Below are 18,849 nucleotides of genomic sequence, written 5' to 3' on the forward strand. Positions count from 1 at the left end.
TGGAAAATATTAAATTTGCCCTACAGGGCATATTAAAAACATCTGGAGTTTTACAGACATTAGCTGACTGTTGCATGACTGTATGTTTTTGTTGGAAATCCATCATGGTTACGCAAAACATTTGGGCTTTTTAAACTTTTCTTTTGTTTCAAGGTACCACCAGAGCTTTTGACTACTATTTTCATCATTATGACGAAGTAAGTTTTAAGTATGTGATCTTACTTCCAATGAAGAGTTGAGTTGATGTAGACAAACTAGCCAAAAACAATTGCCATTTAGATTTGTATTTATGCAGGCATTTTTGCTCTCTCTTTCTGATACACGTCTCCCACTCTAAAGTGGCTTTTGACAGAAGATGTTAAACTCAGATCATTTTCAGGGTGAGGCTTTCCTTGAGATGGGATGTTTATTGAGTGCAAAGCAGTAATAAGGCCTAAACTATACAAAGAATAATTGAAATCACTGAAATAATTTTTTTTCTAATCTTTCCAGGCATATATACTGGAATTATAAAACACTATTTATTTATTTATTTTCCCCCCAGACATAGTGAGGTTGTTAAATCTGCCACATCTGTCTCTCCTTTCTCGACCTCCCACATTTTTGGCTGGGGGTAAAAAAGCAGTGTTTCCACCATAATGGGATGGCAGGGCAGAAAAAAGGGTTTTCCACAAATGAATTGCAGAACAGAATAATCTGCATCTTTTGTAAAGCCTTTTAACATCGGGCTATCTGGGGAAAAGTGTTTTTTGTTTTGTTTTTTGTTTGTTTGTTTGGTTTTGTTTTTCTGTTTTTGTTGTTTTTTATAAGAGCATAAAAAGGAGAGGTCAGTGGAGACAGAGATAAGAGAATGGCTGGGGAATGGTTCATTTTGGCATATGATTTTTTTCAATTCTTTTACTAAAAAAAAACCACAGGAATTAGCTTATTTGTGTATACTGGTGTCATGTTGTAGTCTGGAGTAATTACAAGTGCTGGATAAGTCATGGAGATACAGTACTAGAAATTACTTTCACATAGCTTTTTCCTTAAAAAGCTCAAGGCAGATTAAAAAGTATATAAATACTAATGTGAATCAAGAACTTATAGGAACTCTGACAGTGTAAAGAGGCTATGTTCATCTTAAGGAATTTTCTAGTTTCTGGCTCTAACTCTGTGTTTGCCAAGAGAAATGTAGGCTTATTTTACATTCCATCTTTCTCACATCCATACCATACTCGGATCTGGAACCTTTCTGGTATAGCCAGGATAGCAGTATCACAATGGCAGAGCTCTTTTCTGCCAGTGGCATAGAACATTGCTGGTACTACAGTCAACCAGTTTAACAAATAACTATATTTGTTGTCTATAAGCCCTGATGGGATGCATCTCTGTGTGTTGTGGGAGACAGACAATGATATTGTGAGGCCATTCTTGATAATCTTTGGACTGGGAGAGCTGCCTGAAGATCAGAGAAGCACATGAAAGACAAGGGAATCATCAAGATTAGCTAGCATGGATTCATCAAGTGGAAAGCAAACTTGACCAAGTTCATCTACAATGAAATGACTCACCAGGTAGATGAGAAGAAAGCAATGGCTGTTATCTACCTGGACTTCAGTAAGGATTTTGACGCTTTCTTCTATAAGATCCTCATAGACAATCTGTTGAAGCAGCTTGTTGGGCTGGATAGGCAGACAATGAGATGCCTGGAAAGCTGCCAGAAAGGACAGGTCCACAAGACAGTGATCAGTGACACAAGGTTTAGTTGGAGGCTAGTTACTAGCTGTTTATCACAGGGGTCAGTCAGTACTGGATCCAATCCTGTTTAGCATCATCATTAATGACTTAGATGATGGGGCAGAGTGCATCCCCAGCGAGTTTGTAGATGACACAAAACCGTCAGTAGTGGCTAATATACCAGAGAGGGCCATGCCTCCAACAAAAGGAACCTTGCTAGCTGGAAGATAGAGTGGCACCTCGTGAAATTCAAGAAGAGGAAATACAAAATCCTGCACCTGGAGAGGAGCAACTCCAGGCACCAGTACTTGATAGGACCTACTTCTACCTAGGAGTCCTGATGGGCACCAAACTGTACATGAGTCAGCAGCGTGCTCTTCCAAAAAAAAGGCCAAAGGTATTCTGGGCTTCATTAGGTAAAGTATTGCCAGCAGGCAAGCAGAGGTGGGTTTAGTTTTTTTTTTTTCCTGCTCTATTTGGCCCTGGTGAGGCTGCAAAACTTGGAACACTGTGTAAAGTTCTTAGGTCTACAGTATAAGAGAGACATGGACATATTTGAGAGAATCTAGCAGAGGTGGAAGATGATGAAAGGACTGGAGCATGTCACATAAGATGAAAGGCTGAGAGAGCTGGAACTGTTTAGACTTGAGAAAGCTTAAGGGGAGATCTTGTCAATCTATATCTGAGGGATCTGTGCAAAGACAGAGCTAGTCTCATTTCAGTAGTGACTAGTGAAATGAGAAAAGACAACAGGTATTAACTGAAATATAGGAGGTTCCCTCTGAACATTGGGAAAATTTTATTTACTGTGATGGTGAATGAGCACTGGCACAAGTTGCCTGGAGAAGTTGACGAGTCTCTGTTCTAGGAACTATTTTGAATAGATCCACTTGCAAGTGGGTCCAGGTGACCCTGGTTGAATGAGAGGGAAGGTTTGAACAAGATGACCTACAGAGGACCCCTCCCATCTCAACCACTCCATGTTTTTGTGATAAGGCAGTATCTAATGATTATCGCACTGAGTTCAGAATTCACTCTAGAAATCCTAAGCCTGATAAACCTAATTTTCCCCCAACTATACACTTCTTTGTCATGCCTAGGTAATCTGAATAATAAGATACAGTTCTTTAATACATACTGCTAAAGCTAATGGGAGCCTTTTGGCAGTTACATACCTTAAAAACAAAACTGTTCAGTACAGAGGGAAGCTAAGTATTAGAAGAACAGGAGGATGAGATTTGCACAACCCCAACAAAGTGTGCAAAGCATAGGAGCTGCTCCTGTTTGTAGTTCAGCAATGCTAAAATTTCCCTGGGCTTTTCAAGGAATTTCAAATAACTGCTGTGCAATCAGTTTTTTCTCTCTTTATGTTCCAACACGGAAGCAGGGTCATGAAATAAATATAATTTTTTGTTACTCAGTAAAAATAATAGCACCACATGAAAAATGCTTATCTGGCCTTACTAATCCTTCTCTCAACAAATAACTGGCTATAGTTTCTTTGATGGCTCCAGATTAATGCATTTCCTGCGGAGTTAATGGCAGACTTGATTACAAACCCAGCTTTGCCGTAGGCTGTGGTCATTATTCTCTAGAAAGTGACCTATGTCTTAGCCACAGTTAATCTGTTAATTTGAATCTACTATCTATCTGTGTATTTTTTTGTTACTTCTTTTCCCACACTCCTTGGTCTATGATTGTCTCCCTCTTATTTTGCTTGTACAAGGATGAAAGCCATCTTTTCTAACTGCTAACAGTGGTGGATGAAGGAGGCATGGGAATCAGTACTAGAGGAAAATACTTCTTCTGTTCATATTTACTTGAATAATGATGAGTTATCAATACTTGCCTACTTCTCCTTTATATAAAATCTTATTCACTATATTCTTTAAAGAGACACTGTTTCTGTTCATGTACTGCATTGGATCTGATCTGTGGTAACAAGTTCGTAATAAAGCCCTAGTCTGTTTCTCAAGATTAGGTGACAAGCTGCCTACCCACCATTCAAGAATCTTTGTGAGAAAGGAAGTGGTGGCACTGGTCAAGACAGCCATAACCTCAATGATATCTACCAGTAAGCATGACTCTGTCCCCTTGTAATGTTTGGACACGATGGCTACTTGATTCTGCTCTGGTTCTGAGAAAAAATAAAAATAAAAAAAATCCAGTTGTTGGCATGTATTAATTTTTAAACAGAACAAAGAAACAATAGAACCACGTGATCGGCTGGCTCAGTTTCTTAAGTTTTGCAATGTGTTGGTAATTAAAAGTAGTGTCAAAACACTAAAGCAATGGAAGTGAATATTTACTTAGATAAAGCAGTGAAAATTCTGTCAAAAGAAGTTATCACTTCCTCATTTATTTCTGCAGAGGCATTTAAAGCCTGTAGATACTCACTCCTATACTATCAAACTAATAATACTGAATTAAGTTCCTTCCTCCAACTATTTATTTGTGGATCAGTCAATGAATCTCAGATTTGCTCCCTTGGAGTAGGAAAGCCAGTACAACTGCTAGTTGGAGAGGTTGCTTTTGACTAGCTTGTAAAAGGCACCTACACTTTCCCATATTGTGGCTCTAATCAGTTTGCGATGTTTCAGATACAGCTCATTATTCATGATTTGTGACTTCCCAGTGAAAACCTTGTAAGACAACAACAGACCTTCAGGTTACCTAAGAATAGCTCTTCCTGTAACATTTCTCCCTTAATCTATTCCTTGTCCTGTAGAAATAATTCATTTGTGCGTTCAGTCTCTTTGAACACAGAGTTTAAACAACAGGGAGGAGGGCAGACAAGATTAATGTGGTGAAAATAAGCTGACAGCATAGAATTGACCCCATGCAGAGTACTCAGTGTATACCTGAATTCCTCTATGCAAAAGAACAGAATGTTTTATGAAGTAAATAACTTCAGTCTCTATGAGTAGAGTGCTTGGCATAATGGGTGCCAAAGGCTCAATTAGAATATCCAGGGTCAAGTGGGTTTAAAATAACTAAAATTTTAAAATAATTTAAAATTGATCAAACGTTCATATATGTGAAAAGTTTTGTGTTCAGTATTACCAACCCATCCTCATGTTAACATGAGTGTTAACGTTTATCTCACTTTATTTTTTGTCTGTAGAAAAGGTGGATAGTTTTTACTTATCAAAACATGCCAGATTTTATTACTACTGAAGTGTTTGGAAAAGACTTCTTAATTCTTCTATTCCTTGAGAAAACAAAGCAAACAAACAACCTAATTACAAACAAACGACCTACTTACTCCAAATCTTTTTAAATATAGAACACTGCTAGAACACTGAAATTCAAGTGCTGGGAAATAGATAACAAACCCTCACTGTTATTCTGTTACAGGCATCTTTTTACAACATGAGAGTTGGATAAGCGTGACTTGAACTTCTCAGGACCCCTGAGAATGAGCTACAGATTCTCAGCTTTGTGGGCGATGCAGCAGCATGAAGCTGGAGAGCTAACAATTAAAGGATTCAGAATTGCAGCACACCTCTGCAAACTTGAATTACACGAGACACTGGATGTCTTTGGCAAAGAGGGAAGCAGAGACCCCAACTTTAAGCTTAGAGTGCTGAGTTTCCGCCACATAGTTATCATTACCATTAGCAGTATGCACTCCTTTGCAGTCAGGAAAGTGAGTCAGGACAAATAAGTTCTGTTAAAACTAATGGGAATTAATGTATACAGGCAAGCAGATTACACAAAGAGGCAGGAAATTCCTGCAGGCTCTCCCCTTCTGAAATTCTGTTTTCAAAGTCATTCTTGGTGTTGACTTTAAATACCTATTTTTCATTCTCAAGTTACTTTGGTATTTGGCTCCCATTTGGCTTGCCTCAGTGATAGATTGCTGGAAAGTTTGCTTTTCTTCACAAAAGCAGCACACGCTCTTGAAACAGCTTGCTTCGCGAGTTTTCAGTTTCGTTGTTATTGAATCCATACCATCCAAAAACCCTCCCACCAGGACAGGGCGGGCTAGGTTTCCTTAGCTGGAGACACAGATTTAGGCACGGGCTCTCTGATTCGTTGTCCTGGCCTCGGAGCGGGCACGGTGCGTTCAGCCTAAATCCGATAACAAAAGGGGAAACAGTGAAGGAGCTCTGGGAGCAGTAGACGACGAGGGCTAACCCAGCACAGAAAGCCCATACACCGAGCGAGCAGGTGAGGGTGCCTCATGGCTCCAGGCGTCGGCTGAGGAATCGAAGTGTGCGCAAGCGAAGGACAAGCCGCAAGGGCCGCGCTGAAAGCGAGAAGTGGCAGTGGAGACGCCCCATGGGCGGCCGGATGAGTTTGATGCTCCACGGGAGGGAAACGTACCCCCTACCTCGCCGCCGTTCGGCGCAACTAGAGGTCGAGATGATGATTAAGGTACGTGAGATTCGCTCCCCAGCCCCTGCAAAGAGAGGGACGTCTGGGAGGGGTTCGGCGCCTCCAGGGCTGCGGCCGCCCGCGCAGAGCTCCGGGCTCGGTCGGGCGGCCACAGGGCGGTGCGTGCGCCCTCCGCCGTGAGCCGCGCTGCGCCGGGCTTGGCCGCGGGGTGCACCTGGGTGTGCGTGGTGGCAAGCAGCGCTAGCCTCTACCCGAAAAACAAGAGTGGCAAGGTATGTGCTCTACAGCTGCTTTGCGACCCATGAGCCGACAGCCAGCAGTTCGCGCGGCTGAAGTTGAGTACCCTCAACGCCCCTCTTGCTCTGCTGTTCTGGCTCGGCAATGAGTATTGGGCATATTGAGCTTGGTTTGGCAGCTACTGCTGTGATACCTGCCGCGGATGGAGTGGAGAAAGCATTTGCTTCCCCACTGATTTAAATACAATACTCTGAATATAAATTATATTTTGAGACAGTCATGGAAAGGAAACGTCCAAACATGAGGATGGGCTGGTAATACTGAAGAACACAAAACTTTTCATGTATATGAAAGTTGGATCAGTTTTAAATTGTTTTGGTTTTAAACCCATCTGATTTCAAGTCATGCCTTTGACTTTGTCTCAGAACAAAACTAGAAAAAACTGCCAGCAAAGCATATTCTCAGGCACAGTTGGAAATGGAAAATAGCAGAAATGTCTATAGAGTAGCAGCTGATGGTCTCAGCATCACACAACTCATTTCAGAGGCTCATTCACATATCTGTATTTCTGGTTTTAAAGCAAGCCTCTGGACCTTTGAAGTTTCATGCATTTCCTCCTGGATTACCTCTAAAACCTCAATTCAGTAACAGTTCTAAGTTAAACATGTGTTTAAATGTTTTTGTTGATTCAAGATCTATGTGCCACTATAGGTCTTCCTCTCACATGCTTAAGTAAGCATCCTCTCATTTCAAATCTCTTCTGAAAACACACCACTTCTATTGAAACCTTTTAGGATTAGCTTTCCAGAAATTCAGGAATAATATACCACACAAGGGATAAGCTGTGGGTTCGTGCATTAAATAATCTTTACTGATTTCAGGCTCCCTTTGATCATTTTGTATGCGCTCTGTGAAGCCATCTCCTTCAGTCTTTGTATAACGTTTCAAAACAAGCAGTTTCAAATAACCATTTTATTATAAAAAGCTGCCAAGGAAATATCTGAGTGTACATTTTCCTGCCAGAATTGCTTTCCTCTGAGGTGTAAGATGGCCAGTATTCAATCCTAGACAAGTGACTCATTTAAAGGGTTGATATTTTTGCCTTCACTCAGAAAAAAGAGCTTTATTCCATTTGAAAGCACATCCAGTAATCTCCAGTGATCTCTTGTTAAGGAAACATTAGCCTGTGACTTTAGTCATGATATCAAATCTGAAAATTCTAATATTATGATGAAAAGAAAAATTGTTGTAACAAACTTCTGGTGAGACCTTATAGTACCAGTAAGGGAGGCATACAGGAAAAATGAGGAATTCTTTGTCAGGGAGTGTAGTGATACAGTGATAACAAGTAAAGTTTTTTAACGCAATAGAGGGTAGATTTTGACTAGGCACTAGGAAGAAATTGTTCCCCATGAGACAGTGGACCAGGTTGGACAGAGAAGCTGTGGATATCACATCCCTAGGGGTGTTCAAAGTCAGATTGGGTGGGACTTTGTGCAGCTCACTGTGGTGGGAGGTGTTCCGGCCCATTGAAGAGGGTTAGAACATAGATGGTTGTTCAGGTCCCTTCCAATCCAAATCAGTCTGTGATTCTACTTTTGCTGAAAGTTCTTAAAACACAGTAAGAGAACATATCATACGATATTTTGGGAGCAAAACATATGCCCTGTTCTCTCTCTTTTTTTTTTTTGTTTGTTTTGTTTTGTTTTGTTTTTTTTTTTTGTGCGAGAGTTTATGTTACAAAGACATAGGTATAAGTAATCCAGTTTGCACAGAAACTCACAGTGCTGTGGTACCTGCTCACCATGACAGTTCTATCCCTCTATACTCTGGTTAGTCAGGTTCCACGTCCTTCTTTTTGTCTGTCTGGGTTTGAAAATTCAGAATCTGCTGCTCTAATTAATATAATAGTTAGATATATAATTATAGTTAATATAATAGGGGATAACTTCTTTTAATCTAGATTTTAACCTTCAAGTTTGCAACTGATTTGTCCTGAATGGTCAAAGGAACCCTTTGAGCAATGAACCCAGGATCAAGAGAACAAGTTAACTACTTAAAAGATGGGAGGAGTGAAATGCCAAGAACAAGGATGAAGAAATATGATACTTATATTAGCACTAGTCTGTCAGGATACCCATTTATAGTGGGTGGGGGAGAGCGAGAGAGATTTAGATAAAATACTGAGTTTAATGAAATGGATGGTCTGTGTTCTGTCACATATTAGTGTATAAATCACGTTTGCTCTCTGAAACCAATTACATTTAAGTAGTTTAAAGTTGGTATAAATTAAAGGGCAAGCTGAGCCAATAATTCTCAACAACAACAACAAAAACTGGTAAAGTCTCCAATTTATGCTGCTATTATGGAACAAATAATACATGGGCAGAATGTATTACCATCAGTGGCTGAAGGTAATAAATAAGAGCTTGAAATACAAGCTTTCTTTATTGCTGAATTTCTGTAGGTCTTCTTTTCCAATGGTGCTACAATGCACCACCCACTGCCTCGCTGTGCTCACATCCTCTGTTTGGTTTCCATAAACGTTCAGCAAGCATGAATGAATGTCAATGAGTGCAATTTTTTTTCTGCATGAAGGAACTCAATTACACAGCTTTGGTTCATACACTTCATGTCAGATGCCATTTCCTCAGTCTTTCTCTCTGCTGCCACCTGTTGCACAATGACAAAATGTAGTGTAATATTGTTGGGAAAGTTCAGCTTCTACTGCCATACCACCAACATCCACCTCTGTTGTGGGTCAACATAGTGAAACAAAAAGCATTACTTCTGGAGCAGCCCTCATAATTATACATCAGGCCTCCTGAATTTCTGCTACTGAGTATTTGAAGTAATTTTGATGTTAAACATTCTATCTCTATGCCAAAAGGTGTTGATGCACATTTGATGCACCCGGTTAAACAGGACAAAGGAGAGGCTGATGTACTGAACGTCTTTTTTGCCACAGACTTTATTAGCAAGATTAATTTGCAAATCTCTGGCCCCAGGGACTGGGGGGAAAACCTGGAGCCAGGAAAATGCAACCCTGGTGGAAGAGGGTCAGGTCAGGTAACCTGAGGTAAATCGAAAATGGGCTGCATGGCTGGACCCAAAGTGTAGTGATCAGCAGCACAAAGTCTAGTTGGAGGCCAGTAACTAGCGGTGTACCCAAGGGTCTAGTCCTGGGTCTAGTCCTGTTTAACATACTCATTAGTGATCTGGACGATGCAGTAGAGTGCACACTCAATAAATACACAGATGACAAAAAAGTGGAGAGCAACTGATGCACCAGATGGCCTTGCTACCTTTCAGAGGGACCTTGACAAGCTAAGAAACTTGGAGTGACAGCTACCTCATGCAATTCAACAAGGGAAAGAGTGGAGTCCTGCATCTAAGAAGGAACAACCCCATGCACCAGTGTGTCCTGGGAGCTACTCATGTAGAAAGCAGCTTGGCAGAAAAGGATATGGGGGTTCTCATGAATCCCAAGTTGAATATGAGTCAGCAACATACCCTTGTTGCCAAGAAGGCTAGCAATTCTGTTGCCTGCTTTCTACAATACCAGTATTGCTAGGTGACCCTTCTCTACCCAGACCTTGCTGAGGGTACTCATGGAGTACTGCGCCAATTTCTGTCACTTTCCATCTCCTTCCCCGACCAGAAAGAGTGGCCTGAGCATTCTGGAAAGAGTCCAGTGGTGGGCTGCACAGAAGATGGTACTGGAACATGTCTGCTATGAGAAGAGGCTGAGAGAACTGGGGTTGTTCAGCCTGGAGAAGAGAAGGCTCAGGGGGATTTTGACGATGTTCCTAAAGAAAGGTTACAAAGACAGTGAATCCAAGATCTCCAGTGGTGCCTGGCATCAGAACAAGAGGCAGTAAGCACAGAGAAAGACAGAATGTTCCTCCGAATATCAGGAAGTACTTCATTAGAGTAATAGTGACTGAGCACTCTAAGTTGCCCAGGGATGTTATGGAATCTACCTCCTTGGAGGTCTTTAAAAGCCATCTGGAGATGGTCCCATTTAACCTGTTCCAGGTGTCCCTAGCAGGAGGGTTGGACAAAATGAGCTTCAGAGGTGCCTTCCAACCTCAATTGTTCTTTGATTCTGTGATAGTAGTTATATAGTAGTATACCTCTGCCTTCACAGTTGATAGCATATCCAAAAGTAAAATTCACATCTAAAGATTTATTTTCAAATGAAGCATATGATGATATCAGAAGTGAGCTTGTAAGAAGTATGGTTATTTCCAAATTATCATTTTAATTCCAATTTTGCAGATTATCCACTCTCTGTCACAACACACTTTTTGGGTATTTTTTCATCTTGGCTTTAATAAAATAAATGGAATAGTGAAAAAACACTAAAGCAAAAAAACAAAACCCAGAACTTTGTAGCACAGCCTAGAAAAAAACCTTCTTACTTTGTTAGATGGGGCCTCGGGCAGCCTAATTTTGTGGATAGCAACCCTGCCTGTGCCAGGGGAATGGAACTACAGTGCCTTCCAACCCATGTCATTCTATGATTCTGTGAAGATCTTTTATCAAAACTTTAGTGCTTGCCATAAGAAGAATGGCTATTTCAAGGTATGGTCAGACAGTTGTTAAGTCTGGTAATGTTTGTTTTTTTTAAACTGAGTCTATTAACAAATCCTATGTAATGACAAACTTTGGACATGCCTTGCTCCTTGTCAGTGCTATTTGGTGTATAGATCTTCCCTCTAGCCCAGCTTCTGCATAGTCATGGAAGTTGCTGCTTCTCTGAAGAAAGGTGAACCCCTATTCCACTGTAATGTTTTCTGGCTTCCAATGTGAGCCAGCTGATAATATAAGGAGAGTATTTCCTTGAGGCAATGCTGTTTTCTAAAAACATTTTGGACTCAGTATGCTTCAAGAAAAATTAATTAGGTCCCAGATCCCATTTGGAGTCATGAAAGTTAAAAATTCTTTGCCACTTCCTAAAAACTTAAGTTATAATGGTAATACTAATTGCATCTTTACTCCCTGGGTATGAATACAGGCATTTCTTGTGGCAAGGGTTTAGTTTTATTACACACACATGCACACACATACATATATTACAAAAACCAGCACATATCTCTATGTGTACATGTGAGTACATGTGTGAACGTACTCACAAGTCCACCTGGTTATTATTCATATTTCAACTTAATTTGAAACCCATGAATGCATTTAACTGCAAGGCCAAACTAGTTATTATTTTTATTTATAATTTTGCATAGCATAATACAAAGTAGTAAATCATGATCATTTAGATTTAGAGCACACCTCAAAGCTATTCATTTCCTGTGACTTTTAAGAGTTACTTTATGCCTTTGTGTACATTTTCATACACACGGTTTGAGGCCATGCCATTTTTGAGACTTTGACACTCAGAGAGCAACATGTAATCTTTCTTTCCATAGGGATTTCATAGTGGAGGAGCCAGGTTGGTTATTTTTTGACTGTGGGACTTTAAAGAGAATCCTGATTTCACAACTTGCCAGTCTAGGCCGTTTTGTACATTCTTCATGGAAAAGGCTGTCATTCAGAAACGTTTCCGGCACTGATCTATCCCAAATGCATCTAACATTAGAGGTGTTAGCTCTCTGTGGTATCTATGGCAGGGATAGAGGTAACAGCTGATAGAAAACGGACTGTTGCACCCGAGGAAACTGTTTTTGGATCTTGTTTTTGGCTCAGGCACAATATAGATGGCTGTGTGTAATGCGGGGAAGAAAACACAGGGTAGAATTGGGAGATAGTCCATATTCTTTCTCCTAAGTGATGGGGAACTGGCAATGATAAATCAGAGCTTGGTGTCATAAACCACCTTTTACTTATAAAAATGATTTTTTATGAGAGTGAATGTGTAGTCCAGTATCTTGCCTTTGTTTTTCATGGTTCTCTATTATCTGACCACAAAACACTAATAAAAAGCCTAACCTTACTTCTTTTTGACAGTTATCCAAGCAATTAGAGCCAACAAATGCATTTTTAAAGTAATAGACTCTCAGAAACTAATGTATGCTTGGGAATTGAAAGGGCAAAAGGTTTTTGTTAAGTTTTTAAAGGGAATGTCAAGCATAAACTCTTTTTCATGTCTGTATAAGCCCAGCAGGCATGGAATGGAATGCCTGCTTCCTGCCAAATCTGGTATTAACTATGGCTATCACATTGAAGGAAATTAGAACCATTTGGGTCTTTGTACTTGAAGGTTCCCAAGTATGATTTAAGAAGGCTTACTCTAGATTGTTATGCCAGTTTATGGGATTTCAATGCATGTATTCAGTATGGTGCTTCAGCAGTTCACTAATCATGTCCTGGCTTTGAATGCATTGATCCAAGTGCTTCATTTAAGCATATGCCTGGTGGCATCAGGACCTAGAGACAGGGGAAGAGGCAAGAAAGGAAGGAAGATGACACTGAAGGAGATGAGTGATTGAGTTCAATCAGAGGATTTTGACATGTATTTCACACAGCTGTAATTTTGATGGGTGCAACTTAAGGCTATTACCTCTCATCCTATTGCTAGATACCTGGGAGAAGAGACCGACCTCCACCTTGCTACACTCTCCTTTCAGGTAGCTGTAGAGAATGATAAGGTCACCCCTTCTCCAGACTAAACAGTCCCAACTCCCAATGCTGCTCCTCATAAGGCTTGTGCTCCAGACCCTTCATGAACTTCATTGCCCTAAATACACTGTGGATGTAGCAATTTCTGCATAACATTCATATGGTTTCAGTTGCATCTTTGTGCAGAAGACATTTTCATGAAGGAATTTATGCATAGTACTTAATGAAACAAAAATTAAAAGCAATAAATAAATAAGTAGTAAGAATTCTTGTAAATAGTACCACACTTGCATTTCAGTGTGTTATTCCAGTGTTTTGGTCAGTTATGATAAGAACTTTTTAGAGCTAAAGAGCTGCTTAATTGAATACTTCCTGTTAGTACCTTTGTGACACAGACATGATGGCAAACTAAAATCTGGCTTAACCTGTCAGGCACTGGCAGGGCATATATGATAACCAGAGCTTCTTCTCAGAAGTGTGTGTTCTCAGTCTGTGTTTACTGAGAAGAAAGATTAGAGTTGGTGAGTTTTTATATGAAGCTGGGGCTCTGACTTGAATGTTACGTGCATTTGACAAAGACTAATGGACTGTTAGCTGCTGGATTCCTTATTCTCTTTGAACTTCCTCTTTTTTTTTTCTTTTCTTTTTTCTTTCTTTTTCCACTGGTGGGTGGAGAAGCACATTTGCCCTTCTTGTAATAAGTTAGAAACAACCCTGCCACACTGCCACAAGACATTCTTCTTTTCCTAGTCTCACTGGAAAACTTGGACTTCTAATTACTTGCATATTATGACTTTAAACTCACTGAAAATCAGTGTACATTGAAGGAATTCTTCTGAAAATACTTTCGCGCTTAGAAAAGCTTTTAAGCTGGGTATTAAGCTGTGGCATATATTGTAGACACTAAGAAATCTGACTTCCCTTAGTATATAAGGTAAAATATAGAAATCATAATGCTCAGAAATTTATAGTTAAAACTGATGTGACCCAAATTTCAATACAATTTTCTTATTTTAAGAGGTGTTTTTTTTTGTTTGTTTTTGGTTTTTTTTTCCCCTTTAAAATACATTTTAAAAAGGAAACACAAAGAATCCTTACTGAGGAAGTATTTAACATATAAAGAATTTCAATACTGTTTCAAGGCTATTCACTTTCACTTTCCACATGACTTTTGCCTGTTCTTTGTTTGTTATTTTTCATTTCTAAGTTCTTTCTTCTAGATTAAAAACTGACCTAACTGGAGCAGGAGCTCCAGAAATGTTCAGGGTGTTCATCAAGATATTAGCAACTAATTAATTTATCATATTTCCATTGAAGACAAATTTTTAATGGATATAGAAATGAGATTACTTAGGAAAGGAGAGGTCATACAGTGTAATGGCTTTATGTGTAACATGGGTTACCAGCTTTATTCTGGGTCATGTTTTTACTTTTCTAAAGAAATTAAAACTGGTGGTTCAGTGATTCAGTAGAGAAGAACAATCAAAGAATAACACTGAACCCTAGACCACAACCTGTTGGCTCCTACCTTGTAATCAGATCTTCCTGTGCTGAGAAGTCCAGCCTTCAGATCCATCTCTCTCCAACTTAGAGGTAAGGATGTGGTGTGGGACCATGTCAAAGACCTTGCACAGGTTTAGACTGATGATCTTTGTTACCCATCCTTTGTCCACCAGTGCCACCACTCCATCATAAAAGGCTACCAGATTGATCATGCCTTGTTACCTGTTTTGGATCTCCCTCCTCAACCTGCATGTGCCTTAACATCTCTCCCAGGAGCAGCTATTTCATGATATTCACAGGCACAGATGTGAGGCTCACTGGCCTATAGTTCCCTGGGTCTTCCTTTCTCCCTTCCTTAAAAATGGGAGTAATGTTTTACTTCTTCCTGTCACCAGAAACTTACTCCTGACTTCTTGAACTGCTTGCAAGCTGATATCTGGTATACTTCTGAAATATGAAATTTTGACTGCTGACAGACAGCCATGTCAGAATTATGTAAGCATGGCTTATACCTTTAAAAATGCCAAAATGCCAGGGAAGTAAATATGTAATGTTTACTCACAGTCTTTTGGAAAAATCAATTAGAGAAGAAATCTAACACATCCGAAGCTGTATGCATTTTTAAATTGCACCTCTATTAGATTTGATGAAAAAATCACCTGCTTGTTCAGCAAGAGATTTTACAATACTGACTGGTATCTGTACAAGCAGGATCAACCCAGAATCTTATTTCATCTCTCAACACTTCTCAACTGAAAAACAAGTGAATCTTTACCTGCTGGTTTCTGTACATCTCTGCTGTGGTTCACTGTACTCTCCTGTGAGTTTGGTGAAAATACAACAGCCCTTAATTCCCCTCACACTAGAGGAGGAGCAGCAAAACATTAAAGGTGTCGTGTTAAATCATAATCCAGAAGAAAGGAATGAGAGACAAAAAAGCTTCTATTCCCCCAGGTGTGCTTTAATTTGATGCCAGTTTTGGTCAATGCAACATACAAACATTGTCAGGACAGATTTCACTCAGGGTGTGCTATTTAATGCTAATTTATGAATAGAACATGAAAAATAGCATGATTTTCAGTAACAGAGATCAGAGGACTTCAGCTGTATTAAACATATCCTCTGGGATTTTCATATTTACACCTCCTTTATCCTGGAAGAGAGGCATTAAGTCAGAAATTGGTAAGGAGCCCTTGTTGACCAGGAAAGGAATGATCAATTGAACCTTGCCAAGATACATTCCAGGGCAACTGGCAGGAGGAAGGAGGAAAGCAGAGGCCAGATTTTTAGTTGGTCTGTGAAAGAAAGAATTGTGCTGTTGATATGTGTTCTTACTACATAAGGACAATGTTAAGTTTGAATCCAGATCTAGCAAAAACTTTTTTTCTCTTCTGTGATCTTGATGCTGAAAGCTGTATTTCATTATTGTAGATTGCACTGTGGGGAAGCAGTTTAATGAATTCCCTTTAGTTTGAGAGGGAAGGAAAGAGAAATAATATATTTGTTTCAAATGCATCTATAAGCAAAATCAATTGTTTTCTTGTGTTTTCATTTTGAGGTCAATCTCCCAAATGACCTCTGATAAATAAGAATGAGCTGTCATGATGGGGTTCTTTTTCTGGAGTCATACATACTTTCCATCTCCCAGTTAACTTCTGCTTGCAGGAAATTTGAAGTAACTTATCTCGAGAGCATTCCTTTTTAACCTTTGTCCAGGATTGAAGTTACTGTGTTAAAATACAGTTAAGGAAGAAGCTAAAAACACAGATATAATGCAAGTAGATTCTTTGTACTCACAAGTAATTTACTAGGAAACTAAACTAAGTATTTAAAAAAAAAAGAAAGACAAATGTATTTTGCAGGACCACCATGGCCTTGTTTCTTGTAATTATGTGTTTAAGATATGCCACCTGTCACTCTAGAGTGTGCTGTGAAATTTCAGCTTGTCACAAACATTAAACAAGCACAGGTTTTTGTCAGTAGTTTATGCGCGAGTTTGGCCCAGTTCTGTGACTAACTGGGGCAGAGGACCCATGGACCCATGTCCCAGAAGAGGGGAAAGGAGAGTAGGGAAAAGATAGGGAGATGGGCCTGAAAAGAAAAGAGCTGCAATGAGCTAAGGGAGCTAAACATGATAGCACAGTACGAGATAACACAATATAATTCAATATAATTGGAATTGTAGCTAATAAATCTAATAGAGTGTCCAAAACTAAAGGCCTTACTTGAATGCTGAAGGTGAGACAGCTAGGGAGCACACACCACAGAGACGAGCAGTAAAAGAAGGGGACAGTCTCATGACTTGTGAGCAGTTTTATCTTTCCCTCTAAACAGAAAATGGAAATAGGAAAGAGAACAGTGCAAGTCTTCTGGGATATGTAGAAGATCTCTTCTGAGAATCAGGTGCCTGGAAATAGCAACAATCCATGGAACAGGAACATTAACTCTTTTACTCGCAGCATACTACATGATGTTACGATGTAGAATATCAAGAAACATAAAATCATGACAGTTTTACAGTAAGCTGGATGGCTTCTGGAATAAATGAACAATAATTGCTGAGTCAGACAAGTCCAAGAAAAAAAAAAAAACAAAACAAGAAAACAAGAAAACAAAAACAAAGTAATGTAATTAGTGCCTGATCAGCATTTTTGACCTGCCAACAATTTCATCAAAATGCTGAAAATTCATCAAAATGGTAAACAAGGCTGAATGGGCTGAGCCTATGATGGTAGAACCAACCTCTGTTCAGTAACCTCTGCTGCTGGAAGCACTGAGCAGAGCAGTGCTAGGATACTTGTACTGCTGCTTAAACCCCATCCTGGGATCTTGACTAAGGAAAAAAAAAATATAACCTTCACTTGGTCAACGGCATTCCCTTTCTTTACTTTAGTTTATTTTCAGAAACACCATTACACAATGCTGAACATGAGATCTCACCTCCATTTCTATACCTATAAATTACAAAGCAATAGTTTATAGACTTCTTCAGAGCACAAGAGTTAAAGCTGTGTGGTGTGCACATTTGAGGGTTCTGTGGCCACATTTACAAACAATAATTTGTTTTTATCTTGTTTCCTTTGGGCAACAGTTTTTGTATATATATATATATATATATATAAAATAGTGAAAATGTGTGTTTGTGTACATATGTACACATGCACATATGTGTGCACGTCTATGCATGTATACACAAAATATTCCCCCAGACAAAAATATGGATGAATTGTTGAAGTTAACATTTGCCTTATTGCAGAGCCAATAGTAGGGATTCTCTTCCAATAGGCTAGACTGGTTTGCTTGCTTGGATATAGTCACTCAGATAAGTTATTTTAATGTGACTAAAAATCTGTCCTGAAGCTAATTAAAATGCTAACTCTAACATATGTATATTTTGATGCTTGCTGCTCATATTGTAGTTCTCTCCCAGCATGCATAATATTGACCTTATAACCTCAGATATTCTGCGAAGTAGTGAACCCAACAATGTATTTTCAAAACGTGATCCTTCAGTATGTTTCAAGTTGTTTGTATTGTAACTTTTTACATGGGTTGCTTTAAATAGAACCTTAAAAATTCAAAGTCTTCTTTTCTAAGACCTCTCTTCTCCACTGAAGACGTTACATTTGCTACAGTGAATGTTAGAAGAGGAAAAGCCTTGGAAAGAACAGTCAGAGTCTAAGGCTTGTAGTTACGCTACCACTGCACATTTGTCTGCTATTGCAGCAGGCATTTGAATGACCTAAAATGGACATAAGCTTGATAGAACTTGAACTTGAAAGTCTATTACTGCATTAGAGATTTAAGTATGTGATAACTTATTTCAGGCTTAATTCTCTTCTCCATAGTGAAGAATCAAAAACACCTTCCACAATTTATTTCAGTAATGCTGCTTTAGGAATAATGAAAGAGCAAGGAGTCAAACTAAATTTTACGTATGTGAGATATTCTCTAAGAATTTTATTGATGTAGGCGAACAAGTAAATATCCCTTGCACATAGGCACTTTCTACAGTTCTAGGGAACATCTTGTTATAGTTTGAGAAAGTTGATATACTTAACTATACTGTTCTGTTTATCAGGAGTATTAGAATAATTTAGAATTTTTGTAAAGCTAAGTAAATAAGACATTAATCTCAGTTCTATTACAAGGAAGGTTTCTGGTTTTTGATAAAATTTGGTGGAGTGAACTCTCCAGACTTAAAAAAAACAGATGGTGTTATGGTTTTGCAATTTGGTTGGTGTTGGTATTCCACATCAGAACACCATGCCGCTTCATAATGGAGTAAAGGGGACAAGTTTTTTTTCTGTGAACTGCCTTAATGAGCATGTGGGGTGGGGCACCGGAAGGGAAGTGAGGAAGGGGACGGCGTTGCTGGACCGGCTCCCTGCGAGGAGACAACGTGGTCAGAGCTTCCTGCCTTCCACAGCTCCATCGGTGAGTTTGGGACTTGGTACTTTTCTCTTTGTTGAA

General features: G+C 39.4%; 1 protein-coding gene across 4 annotated transcripts in view; it reads left to right on the top strand.

The window, feature by feature from the left end:
- Positions 1 to 5,743: 5,743 nt before the first annotated feature.
- Positions 5,744 to 18,849, top strand: part of TNS3 (tensin 3) — a 180,556-nt gene continuing 167,450 nt past the window's right edge. For 2 of the 4 annotated variants that reach the window (XM_015854824.2, XM_015854825.2), the window contains exon 1: positions 5,744 to 6,099. In XM_015854824.2, coding sequence (XP_015710310.1) covers positions 6,004 to 6,099 — 96 coding nt within the window. In that variant the 5' untranslated portion in view covers positions 5,744 to 6,003. The remainder of the gene's footprint in view (positions 6,100 to 18,849) is intronic. The other 2 variants (XM_015854826.2, XM_032442540.1) reach the window with 2 other exon arrangements.

This window comes from Coturnix japonica, chromosome 2 (genome assembly GCF_001577835.2).
Source record: "Coturnix japonica isolate 7356 chromosome 2, Coturnix japonica 2.1, whole genome shotgun sequence".
NCBI classification, from domain to species: Eukaryota; Metazoa; Chordata; class Aves; order Galliformes; family Phasianidae; genus Coturnix; species Coturnix japonica.